Source organism: Camelina sativa, chromosome 5, assembly GCF_000633955.1.
Source record: "Camelina sativa cultivar DH55 chromosome 5, Cs, whole genome shotgun sequence".
NCBI lineage: Eukaryota > Viridiplantae > Streptophyta > Magnoliopsida > Brassicales > Brassicaceae > Camelina > Camelina sativa.
In genome coordinates, this window is record NC_025689.1 from 16,941,104 (window position 1) to 16,953,559 (window position 12,456).

Here is a 12,456-nt window from a genome sequence, read left to right on the forward strand (position 1 = left end):
TTTTTTTTTTTTTTCTCGCTGCACAGTTGTCACGGTAGTAGTAAACAAACTAACAATAGACAACAAATAAATACAGTAAATAAAATATTTATATCTAATTTATCGGGAGAGGGATCTGAGATCGAGGCTTTGAGCTTTACACTTTGCAGCCTGTTAGGAATCGACTTGAAAGAAACATGGGACGTTTTGTCTTTAGTTGTGAGCAATATCACATCGGCTAGAGATAGGTACTTCGTTTTTCTTTCTTTTGGGAGATTAAAGGGAAAGTTCTTTTCCTTCTTGGTTCGTGGTTTTGTTTTTTAAAATAGAAGATGAGTATTATATTGCTTTAAAAAAAAATAGAAATTAGCTTCTTCTGTTCGATAAAACTTGAACTGTGATGTCAAAAAAAAAACTTGAACTGTAAATGGTCTTATAGTATATGTGGTGCTTCAATCTCAATTTTTACATCTGTTTTATAAATCTGGGTTAGTAATGGTATTTTCTTAAAAAGTAGTACATTTCTGATTTCTCATAGTTTTGGCTTTGATTTTGAAAATCCATGTAACTTTCTTTTTCATCCCAGGGCCTCTTCAGAAGGTACTTACATCTACTTTTCAGGTTATCCAGATAAAAGACGTGCCCACACCATTTTTTCTGTATCTTATAGAGATAATATAAATATGGAAACTCAAAAAGTAATGGTTCTATCTAACAAGAGGTACGATTTGTGTCCTCTGAAACATAAACAAATGTTAAACTTAACTGATTAGTTAAAGACTGACCATGTATGTTTATAGTATACACAGGTAGTAATTTGCACAAGTTGTCAGTGAAAAAATGGAGGTGAATCCATGCATAGATGCACCAGCTTCCTCTGATACAACTCGTAGCTTTCAGTAATTGCAATCACGTCTTCATTCTCTGAATCAATGCTCCAACTCTCTGCCAGAGTTTCTTGGCAGGCCATAATGAAGAGAGCTGCTATCTCTGGCCGCTCAGCCTTGCGAAATGCTGCTACAGCTTCCTCAAACGCTCCTACCGCTACATATAGTATCACACCCCTGAAAATTCCAAAATTTCTATTAAGATTACTATTTTCGTCATTTCTATGGAATACATTATATCTAATGGAACAATACATTATATATTTACCTCCAGAGGTTGTGTTCAATGTTCACGACGTGACCTGCCCACCTTTGCAACACCCTGAGTTTCAATTACCAAGAGTTATTTTGATTTGATTACCTGTTACGACCATGCATATAGATAAAGATTAGCCGACACACCTGGCATAGTCAGATCCATTTAAATGCGTCGCTGCCAATGTTGCAGAATCCGTCCAACAACCAGCATCTTGTAACTGCAATGACCACACGCATTAAGCTAATCTTGGATCTGAACTCCGCTAAGATTTTCTCCACAAAAGTTATAAAAGAAACATAACCTGCGAGCATGCTTCTTGGTATCTTCCAACTGAACAAAGAAGATGAGTTCCAGAAAGTGACCTGTCTGACCTTACCATGTTGGCTGCAACTACCTTCATATGAAAATAATGTCAAGGAAAAGCCTCGATTCTGTGATATTCACAACTAGAGATGAAATTTGGCATCTTACTACCTTCACCGCTAGCTCAACGAGGGATTTTGACACGGTAGAAGATAAAGCAACAGCACGCAGGGCATTTGGATAGAAATAAGAGCTATCTGGAGAAGTGGAGAGTAAGAGACTCACCGCGCCTTCCAAGTTCCCAACTGATACAAGTCTGCTCATCAAAATCACAAGTATGTTAACCTCAAATCTTAATTCAAGTATACTCATTGTCTGAAATGGGATGAGGACTAACTCGTGAACTCGTTTCTGAATGGCCTCTTCCCCTTCTAGTTTCTCATGCCACGGGATTCTCTCATTAGCGCATAACCATAACTCTTTTTGTTCAAACGCCATTAGTCTGAGCTGACTTTCACTCTGTTCACCAACCAAAAATTCACAAGGGTAGAGCACAAGGTAATCATTTCTAGTTATTCCACAGTATGACTAACCAAGGAACAGTTCTTCTCAAATCCTGAAGCTGATGGTCCCTTTGATGTAGTTTTGCTCAGCATAGATGTCTCATCAGAATGCTTCTCCGGAGACTTGCTTGCTGTTTTGTTGACTACGTGGTTCATGGCAGAAGGCAGTTGCAGCCAAAAAAGTGCCTCAGAAGTTTCTCCAAAAATTGCAGCAGCGAAAGCAAATCTTGCAGCACAACCCTTATTAACTAGACTAGAATATAATTTTGCTTTCTCATCATCGAGTAGGCAGCCTTTAATTAAGCCCATCAGCATTTTGAATATTTTTTGTACAAAAAAAAAAGAAGAGAAAACATCATTAATCATGAAAGGACATACAAAAACGTTTTATGGAGAAGAAATAACGATGAAACGCTACCTTCTGAACGATATGGTTCTAATACTTTAAGAAACATTTCCAGCACCGCAGGGTCACCGATTGGTGGGAAATCAATCATGAAAGTGCGAAGATCTTTAGAAGATGTAGTTCTTCCGGGAATAGAATGTGGTCGCTTGTTGATACATGTACTAGAAGTGTTGAACCAAGATGGCTTTACGCCCAACTGCAAGATCATCCGCAGTGCCTACAAATAGACTGTAAGCTATAGTACTTCTGAGTTCTGATCAGCGCAAAACCAAACATAAATAAACCTTACCAGGGCATGTGGTGTGGGGAGTAACATAGGAGTGCATAAAGGCACAGGACGAACTCTGACATTAGAAGGTTTTATATCGGATATTTGCGTCGTCATTTTTTCATCTCTGTATGCATTCAATTAAGGACATCAAGAACATTCTTCTCTGACTTCACAGGCTATTGTAAAGGTTACACTCTAAGAAGCATATACATCACTTACACATGAACCTCAACCAAGCGGAAGCTACCATCAGTTCCAGCAACGCACAACACAAGGGAGTCAAATTTGCTAGTTCGCAGGGGCAGCCAATCAAGTTCAAGTATAAGGGTGCCAGGAATTTGAGGCCGCATAAGAGAAATAGACAAAGGATCTGGCGAATCCTACAATGAACATACAAAGGCCATGGCTTACTTTGGATATGAGAAAAAGTGTTAACTAGACCACTATTATGACATATGAATATAAGACCTCTTATAACAACGTCTAGAAGTTACAAGAGACCTTACGAGGTCGTAGATGGAGAATGTGTTGTCATAGAATAGCACTGTAATTCGTCCTCTGCTAATATCGCCAGCAAAGACAGGTGAAAATCTGATCTTCTTTATTCCTTCTCTGCATGTGTTAAATGAAGAGGAGTTACCGGATACTACATCCCACCACCGTATGTTCCCTAACTTGTCACCTGTGACCTGTTAAGTGATTTTGCTAAGATATTGCTTAAAAACAGCGAGAGATAAAATCAGAATGGCAGAATACATACAACATGAGGTATGCGATATGCCATAGCAGTTATTAACCCATCAGAAGAAACGAAAGAAGATGCTGGCCATTTTGGTCTTACAAAAGAAACGAAATCAACAAGTTAGAGAGTATGAAAGAAAAAACTGTTAAGTTGTTTTCCTTGGAAAGGAACCTGAAATCTCGAATTCTGCGCCCGTAAACTTCAAATACGCCAAGTGCACCATTTACTAGTGCAAATGCAAAACTTTCAGAAGCATCATCTTGAAGTCCATCAGCACCTACAGATTCTGTAAGAATTCAAGTCATGGGAAATGAAGAAGTTGTTATAGAAAGTCGCTTACTAGTTTCTGATGCTTTTGGAGTTCCAGTGTCATCTGGTGTGGCATTTGTTTCCTGGTTATAAGAAATCGAAGGCTTCTTTGAAAGACTCTTTTGATCTAATCTTGCAATAGTTGGGAGAGTCCATTCTAGAACCGTGAAAGGGAGAGCTAGTGATCTAAGCTACAGGAAATACAAGTCATAGCAATGTGTAAGTACAAACCCATATCTCATCATAATTTTCTTGAGTACTTCTATCACTTGTAACAACCCAACTAACCATCACAGGGCTTTTAGTCATTGCCCAGACTTCTACTGGAGCATCACGGAACAAAACAAGAAGATACCTGAAAGCAAGCTGTTCAAGACTTTTTTAATCCTTTTGTAAAGCCTCTGAAAAAGTAAAGAGACCAACCTCCCAGAAGATGAAGCCCTAAGAGCTCTTATAGGAGCTCGCTCTGGTCTTAGCAAAACTCGAAAGCCTCTACTGACGCCACTTCTAAGACATGTGACGACGAGCTTATTAATATACCCACCTTTCCGTTTACTCACCTGACACCGCAAAGCAACATTATCGTGTTCATGTAGTGGAAAAATCGAACAAATACTATTTAAGGATCTGATGGAATAATTTTCCTTTTTTTTTACCTGACTACAAGAAAATGACACGATTCTCGAATTTCCTAGCCAATTTAAACCCCTTATACTACTAGTGTGTGCAGAGAAACTTGTTGCCACTGCGTTTGCAGACACATCAACCACATCAATTGTGCCAGCTTCAGTTCCCAAAGCTACAAGAGGAACTACTACAGCAGGAAAATTCCCTCCACCTTCATACAAAGATATATTCTTCTCCATCAACTTGAGATTTTCATTTTTATTTAACATTTAAAAGAACGATGCAACTCACGAGCCAAAGTTGCTGTCATGGAAGGGGTTGGTACCGCAAGCACAGTCACTGTAGACGAGAGAAGCTGAAGTTGTCCAACTAATTTCATCTGTTTTAATGAATTTTTTGTAAACACAAAAAAAAACAAATCAAGAAGGGAAAAGATAAAGCAAACAAGTTTCCAAGTCCGTCATCATAAACCTCGAAAGATATATTTGGGAGGAGATCTTGACTGTCATAGGTTGGACTGTCTAGAAGCGCCTTGTCATTAGTCTGAGGGTTAAAATTCTCATCCCCATCACCATCCCCTTCTCCATTGAAAGTCATGATCCAACTCCATATTTTACCGTCATCAGATATAGATATGAAATGTGTTTCGAAACGAAGAAAAGCATCGTTGTTGAAATCAAAAGAAATCTCAGGCTCCGAACTATCCAGAAGACCATCTGAATGGATAGTCCTCATGTTCTGGAAGGTTGAGTCCAATTGGGAGATAAGAAGAGTTAAAAGAGAGGGTGATGGTACATAATTACCAATCGTTGGTATCAACTCCTCAATTCCACATAAGACATGAACCTGTTCACCTCTACAAAAAAAACAGAATACTCAAATTGAGAGAAGATCACAGAGAGAAACAAAGATGAGAAGAAAACTTCCTGGCTCACTCTTTCCTTCGCCAAATGCTGAGCCTGCCATCGAGGTGAAGGCAGTATAGAGCCTCGTGGTTTGGGTCTGACAAAACGTTTACAAACTTGGCGTAGCCACGAGGTAATGCAACTACGTACAAGGCTGCTTCATATTTCAAATCAAACACGACAAGCTCTCTGGGAAAGATGGCGAAAAGAATGTGTTTCCAATGCGGTGAGAAAGAAAAATTTGCGGAATAGAGAGGAAAAACGGCTGATGCAGGAGAGGTTGAGTGACTGCTATTAGCAACGGCTTCCCGTTCTAGCTTTTCTAGATCACTGCAATCCGTTTGGATATGAAACTCCTTCGAAGGGACGTCATTCTCAGTTATCCCAAGAATTTTCACGGAAAGTAGAAACCCTTTAAGGCCAAGGACACAAAAATGGCGGGAATCAAATGGATCACAATGAATGCAGGATAAAAACTCAGGCAACGCGTCGTACTTCCAGAATAATTGTCCAGAATCCGTGTAGAGCGAGAGAGATGAAGGACCAGAAATAGCAGCAAGGACATAGGATTCTGGCCGAGCCAATACCCAACAGAGGTCCTGTATGCCACCGCATCCAAGGACCTTCCCTCTAGCATTCTCACAAGTTTGTTCAATCCATAGGCGGATAGAACGCAGGCGGAAGTCAACGAGAGCAATGCGGCCGAGGTGATCACCTACAGCTATGAGGAGATCAGAGTCGAAGAGATTACGCTGGACAGGAATAGGAGCCCAACGAACAGAAGTAATCGTGGAATATGCACAAGAGATAGGGGAAGGGAGAGAGACGGTCGAAATGAGCTGGAGGGGTCGTGACTCAATGAGAGAGACAGAAGAACCAGAGGCCAATGCGAGGAGGCCCGAGGCGCTGAGGTCAGCGGCATATAGGTTGCTCCGGGTCGGTGGTCCGGGAAGAATACTGTCGGAGGAGGACCACATTTTTTTAATTTTGTCGCTCTGAGCATTGTGGAATTTGTATGTTTTGTGTTTGGAGGGAGAGAGAATTAGAGGCTAACGAGGATGCGCTTCTCTTTAGGCTGAAGACTCTCCATAACTGAAACCACAAACCATTAGGATCTTTTTTTTCTCTACATTACTAGCTACACTTTCAGTCGCTTCCTATTTTTATCCTCTACTTCTACCTCCACAAAACCAGTCTTATATAATACACAAAACTGTAGCAGAACCCAAGGGCCTGCCAGATCATGAAAGATTTGACTATGATCTCATAATCTGAAACCGACGTAGATCATGTAGACTAATCAGAAACACAATACATATTCTTAATCCCCCATATCCGTTGATGTCCTCAGTATATACTCCAACAAATCTAACGAGAGACCCAAATTGATGTATAAATTTGTTTACATAAGATGTATATATATATAAGATTGCCCAATGATAATTTTCTCAACATCCATGGGTTATACCATGTATGATAATTCCAACCAATTTGCGCTCCTACCATTTCGTTAGCCTCTCAAACCTAGTAATAATTGCTACTAATGTATTACAAATCCGAGGATCCTAGCACCAAATCTCACACCATTTCTCCACTTATATCATGAGGAAAATCCAGACAGAGATGACCAATGCCACATAGTAACGGGCTGCCTGCAACAAAACACAAAAGATCCGATCACTATGCATTTGCTTGAATCTGAATATACAGTCTGGATTGAGTTTCAAAGAGTTTAATATAATACATAATGGCTATGGTCATTGCAAAACTTACAAATATACTACGGCGTCTTTAATCACAGAATTCATACCTTGGATGACGAGATGAGTGACTTGGTAGCATCAGACTTGAGACTGTTGAATCCAATGTCGTATGATATGGTTCCATCAGGTTTAAAAAGTCCAAAATGTGTTTCAGAACTCTTTCCAGGTTTTGAGTTTTCATTGAACAATGCAAAGATATAGGCTTTGAGCACCATTTTTGGTCTAAGAGGTGTCCCTTTCTTCTTTGCAAGCCTCTTCCTGAGGTTATAGTTATAGGTTCTTGCGTTATCCGGTGTAGCTGCAGGTTCATCTGAATCGCCTTTAGAAGCCCACCCAGTTTCAGTGATCATTACCTCCATCTTGTTGAAGCCAGCATCTTGCAGGGCCATGTAGGCGGCATCGATCTGAGCATCAAGCATGTTGTCATAATGCAGATTGGTTTTGGGGTCATATATGCCTTCCGTTGGCTTGAAGAGAGCATAGTTGATGTCAATCTCTTTGGGATTATAAGTGTAGGCCAAAAAAGGGTAAGCATTCAAACAAAAAGGAGAGCCAATCTGATGAAAGAAGTCCAAAAGTGGCTTCATGAACTGAACAACGTTCTCTTTAAACACACAAGACGATGGAGGGTATGAATCAGCAAACACAGCCTGTGAGTGAGCTGTGGTGATCTGCACCGTTTCCTCCAGATTCATTTTTTTCAACGCATTGTAAACATTTTTAGCTGCACCAAGTAAGGCTCCAGACAGTTCTGAATCACCGCCTCCAAGAACTTCATTACCAATAGCGATACCACGGATCCGAGTCTTTGGTAGGAAAGACTGAACATTATCTTTGACCCAAGTGAAAGCATGATCAGCATTTGAACTCATCTCTTTTAGAAACCCATTGGGGAGTCCAACCACAAGATCTAAACCAGTCCCACTGAAAGCTTCAAGGACTGTGTGATCTGCATCGTATATACGCACATTCCGAATTTTAGCTTGCTTTAGAAGTAAGACTACTTTATCTGGAGACGGGATGTTATCCGCAATCCTTCCATAATTTATACCATAGGTTCCAACAAACGCTCCTCCTTCCACTTGAAACTCTGATAACACAAACTAACCCTTTTAGGTTTACATCAAAGCAAATCCAAGATCCAACTATGTTTGATCAATCGACGAAATTAGCGTAAGTAAGAACTAAATCTAGACTAAACCTAGAATTTTATTTTTAGATATACAGTAATAGAGGAAGGAAAGGTACAGTACCTATCGAAATCAGAGTGAAGGAGAAGAAGAAGAAGAGGAAGTTGAGAAGAAGCGACTTCGAACTTCTCATCTGAGAAAAGTTATCAGAAAACTGGAGAAAACAATGTGGAAGAAGATGGAGAGGAGGTCATCGAGAGGAAACGGGAATCTGATTCGACAAGGACATCATCAAACCCATAAAAAGGTTCAGATTCTTCCGATCGAAACACTTTTTTTTAATTGGTTTCCAGTAACAAAACCAAAGGAGAAAGTCTACAAGAGATTGATCGCTAACGAAGATGATGATTCTACTTCACTTGAATGATTGCAAAATTGATTTTTCTTTTTTTCTGGGTTTTGGGCTTTTCCACACTGTCTCGAATATATGTATGAATAAGTTGCTATTCTTTATAAAGAAGCTATTGACAAAAAAAAAAAAAAAAAAAAAAATTGCAATTCTTACCTTTTTTTTCTTTTTTCAATTTAGCTAAATTCAATTTATTTAAATTCAAAAAAAGTTTTCATTAAGATGGGAAATTAAAAATTTCGTAGTTATTAAGTAGTGACGTGGTTGAACGTACCACTACCAACATTACAGCTAAATCAGACGTGGTTGGACCTCATTGTATCGCTTTTTCTAAAGTGCTTCTTTAGTTTCGCAAAAGGGAAAATTCTCAAAAAAAAATCATGAACTTGTCCGAAAAAAATAAACATTTTTTTTAAAAAATATCTTAAAATAACATTAAACTAAATTTTATGGATAATACTATATATTTTATAAATTTTCAAAAATAGCACTATTTAATATATTAAAATATTTAAAATTAATTTTTAATTTTTTTTTAGGTTTGGGTTCTCAATTTCATATTTAGGGTATAGTTTTGAAGGATACGGTTTAATATTTTGAATTTAAAATTTAATTTTAAAATATTAATTGGTGCTATTTTTGAAATTTAAGAGATATTATGCTAAGTTTGAAAAAAAAAATTATTTTGATGCTATTTTTAAAAATTTTTTTTTTTGTTATTAGATAAACACATACAAACTATTTTTCAGCTGACAAAAATATTATGATTTTTTATTTTCTAATTTTTCATGTCTCTGTTACTACTATTAACAGAGATCGTGAAAGCATTATTATTTTTGATAAAAATATCTAGAAACAAACTTAAATTATTAAATTTTTTTTAAAAAAAAGACATGAATTATTTTTTTGCTAGAAAAATACGAAAAATTCTTTCCATTAACAATGTTTGATAATTATAACTTATAACTTCCTTTGTTCCCTTAAACATCATACAAGTTCACATTACCATTTAGGACAACTAAAATCAAGAACAAAAATATAAAATTAGATTAGTTGATTTCTAAATTTCTCAATTAGTTTTATAAAATATGCTTGTTTACTAGGGATACCACATTTTTTGGTACTTTTATGTTTGATATACTTTTTAACTTGAGATCCAAACATTTAAATTAAGATTTAAAAATAAATTTTTATCATATTTTATCAAAAAAAATTATTGAGTCAAGTAAAATGGAAAAGGTTTTGCATAGTAATAGATTGTTTTTAAACTCGAACTATTTTAAATTTTCAGATAAGTTTTTTCACGAGTTCGAGATAGGCCTCAATTTTTTTTTTTTTTTTTACTTTGTAGTCTTCTTTTAATTAGTATACTACTAGTTACAAATCACAATATGTTATGATCTCTTCCGCACCTATTCCAAGTGCTAGATGAAGTCCAACTATTACGGTTTCGTACTCTTGTTCATTGTTTGATGGTAGTGAAAAAAAGTGAAACGATTGTTCCAGGATCTCCGAGAAAGTGGAAGCATTGTTGCAGTGGCCAACACCCTAGAGTTTCACTAAGCTAAGACGATTCCTTAAGCTGATAGGTTATTACCGGCAGTTTTTAATGAACTATGGTGAGCTCACTAGGACATTGATAAAACTACTTAAGAAGAGTAGGTCAGATAACCAAAAGCTACTGCCTCCAACCATGCTCTCAAGAAAGAAATTACTAGCCTACTAGTATTAGTTCTGTCAGATTTCAGTCAAAAGTTCACCATTGAGTCAGTTGCATAGGGTATAAGCGTAGAAATACTCTTATCTCAAAACAGAAGACCAATTGCATTCTTAAGTAAATCTTTTTCTTCCAAGGATCGCATCAAGTCAGTGTATAAAGAAAGTTTTTGGCAATAGTAAAGAGAGTTTGCAAATTGAAACATTACTTGACATATCACGAGTTTGTTATAAAGTGTGACCAGTGGAGTCTTAGGCATCTTTTGGATCAACAGGTAGCCTTTACTCTTTAGTAGAGATGGACAGAAAAAATAATTGGGCTGAATTATAATAATGAGTACAAACGAGGGGTTGGAAACAGAGTAGTTGATGCTCTTTCTAAGGAGACCCCATTTGGAGAAAATTTAACAATTGACAATCAAGATAACTACTACTAAGATTTAGATAACTCTATATATTTCTCTGAGTCCTTATCATATTAGGATTTAGCTCTATCTCTATCTCTAGTTCTATCTCTATCTTTACACATCTCTACTTGTATAAATACCATTCTACATCTACATAAATAAACAAGCTTTCTACAAACTATTTCATGGTATCAGAGCCCTCTAAATTCTAAATTTTTTTTTTCTCAAAAGCTTCCTCTGCATCTACAACTATGGCTACTAATCCTGATGGCACTCCTGTTACTTCCGGCGACGGTTCTTCTCCTCTAGCCCTTCCTGTTTCTACCTCTGCTTCAACGGAGACTTCTCCCTACTACCTTCATCCATCCGACAACCCTGGAGCTTTAATCACCTCTGTTCTCCTTCGAGGAGATAACTACTCAGAATGGGCAACCGAACTCTCCAACTCGTTGCAGGCTAAACAGAAACTTGGATTCATCAATGGATCTTTTGTTAAACCTGCTGCGGATCCAGACCTTTCTCGTTGGTTAGCAACCAACTCAATGATCGTTGGGTGGATTCGTACATCCATCGACCCAAAGATACGTTCTACGGTGACTTTTGTTCCTGAAGCACACAAACTTTGGGATAATCTACAACGTCGCTTCTCTGTCAAAAGTGGTGTCCGCATCCATCAACTCCGTGATGAAATCAACAACTGCTGCCAAAAAGGACAAACTGTTCAAGAATTCTTTGGTCGTCTTTCCAAACTGTGGGAAGATCTTGACACTTTGAAGACAACCCGCTCCTGCTCGTGTGATGCTTCTTCGGAGATTGAGAAAGAACGTGAAGACATCAGAGTTCACAAATTTCTCTTTGGTCTTGATGAGTCTCGTTTCCGCAACGTACGTTCTAAAATCATTGATGAAGACCCTCTACCTGATCTCAACACTGTTTACTCACGCGTTACTCGTGAAGAACAACATCTCAACTCTGCTCGCAACTCTGAGGTCAAAACAGACGCTGTCGGTTTCTCTGTCCAACACGATACCTCCAAGCTTGAAGAGTCTCGTGGTTCTATTGTCGCTGCTGTTCGCACTCGTGATCCTAATCGCTTCTGCACTCACTGCTCCCGTAAAGGCCATGATAATTCTGAGTGTTTTCTCCTTCATGGTTATCCTGAATGGTGGCAAGAACAACAACGTCAAAACTCTGCATCTGGTTCTGGACAACGTGGACGTGGTGGCGGTCGTTTCTCTAACTCAGGACGTGGTCGTGGCAGATCATATCCTCCTCGTGCTATCTCTAACAACGCCACAACTCCAACGAATGTAGGCTGGAACACCGATCAGATATCTCAACTACTGCAACTACTTCAAACTCCTCGTACTACGATCTCTTCTGAAAAGTTGTCCGGTAAAGCAAAATTCTCTGATATTATTATTGATACAGGGGCCTCTCATCACATGACGGGAAATCTATCTCTCCTTAGTGACGTCTTCGACATTCTACCTTCTGCGGTTACTTTTCCAGATGGGAAATCCTCTCGAGCCATAAAACGTGGCAAACTAGTCTTAAGTCGAGATTACTATCTCCTTGACGTCCTCTATGTTCCTGATTTCAATTGCACATTGATCTTTGTTTCACGTTTGCTCAAACAAACTGGTTGTATCGCCATATTTACTGATACTTTGTGTGTCTTGCAGGACCATTTTACGAAGACCCTGATTGGAACGGGGGAGGAACGTGACGGGGTTTATTATTTTACGGGTGTTACAGCTGCGCGTGTTCATCGGACTGC

General features: G+C 38.3%; 2 protein-coding genes and 1 long non-coding RNA gene across 5 annotated transcripts; 1 reads left to right on the plus strand and 2 right to left on the minus strand.

The window, feature by feature from the left end:
* LOC104787081 lies at positions 16–872 on the plus strand. The gene is made up of 3 exons (XR_767790.2): positions 16–227; positions 601–700; positions 780–872. It is a non-coding gene; the product is annotated as an uncharacterized LOC104787081 (long non-coding RNA).
* Positions 785–6,429, minus strand: LOC104787080 (WD repeat-containing protein 11-like). 3 transcript variants are annotated; one of them, XM_010512585.2, is made up of 20 exons: positions 5,282–6,429; positions 4,818–5,202; positions 4,638–4,725; positions 4,376–4,557; positions 4,143–4,279; positions 4,008–4,074; positions 3,751–3,910; positions 3,582–3,669; positions 3,429–3,504; positions 3,175–3,357; positions 2,888–3,048; positions 2,687–2,792; positions 2,410–2,614; positions 2,022–2,284; positions 1,826–1,947; positions 1,600–1,744; positions 1,427–1,519; positions 1,269–1,342; positions 1,135–1,188; positions 785–1,043 (listed from the first exon to the last, which is right to left on the minus strand). In XM_010512585.2, the coding sequence occupies exons 1-20, from the start codon at positions 6,226–6,228 to the stop codon at positions 809–811; spliced, it is 3,771 nt and encodes a 1,256-aa protein (XP_010510887.1). In that variant the 5' UTR covers positions 6,229–6,429; the 3' UTR covers positions 785–808. The 3 variants fall into 3 exon arrangements, with proteins under 3 accessions (XP_010510887.1, XP_010510886.1, XP_010510885.1); XM_010512584.2 differs by having other exon boundaries at positions 3,582–3,687; XM_010512583.2 differs by having other exon boundaries at positions 3,582–3,696.
* LOC104787079 (glucan endo-1,3-beta-glucosidase 14) lies at positions 6,568–8,638 on the minus strand. The gene is made up of 3 exons (XM_010512582.2): positions 8,268–8,638; positions 7,062–8,104; positions 6,568–6,903 (listed from the first exon to the last, which is right to left on the minus strand). The coding sequence occupies exons 1-3, from the start codon at positions 8,335–8,337 to the stop codon at positions 6,847–6,849; spliced, it is 1,170 nt and encodes a 389-aa protein (XP_010510884.1). The 5' UTR covers positions 8,338–8,638; the 3' UTR covers positions 6,568–6,846.

Bases quoted from the DNA above. Each gene is read 5' to 3' on its own strand.
- LOC104787080 (XM_010512583.2), bottom strand. From the start codon at position 6,228: ATGTGGTCCTCCTCCGACAGTATTCTTCCCGGACCACCGACCCGGAGC. The intron at 3,505-3,581 runs GTTCCTTTCCAA...TTCTTTTGTAAG, and splicing joins CGCAGAATTCGAGATTTCAG to ACCAAAATGGCCAGCATCTT. The intron at 2,793-2,887 runs GTAAGTGATGTA...GAATGCATACAG, and splicing joins CGCTTGGTTGAGGTTCATGT to AGATGAAAAAATGACGACGC.
- LOC104787079 (XM_010512582.2), bottom strand. From the start codon at position 8,337: ATGAGAAGTTCGAAGTCGCTTCTTCTCAACTTCCTCTTCTTCTTCTTC. The intron at 8,105-8,267 runs GTACTGTACCTT...TTGTGTTATCAG, and splicing joins CTTCACTCTGATTTCGATAG to AGTTTCAAGTGGAAGGAGGA. The intron at 6,904-7,061 runs GTATGAATTCTG...GTTTTGTTGCAG, and splicing joins CACTCATCTCGTCATCCAAG to GCAGCCCGTTACTATGTGGC.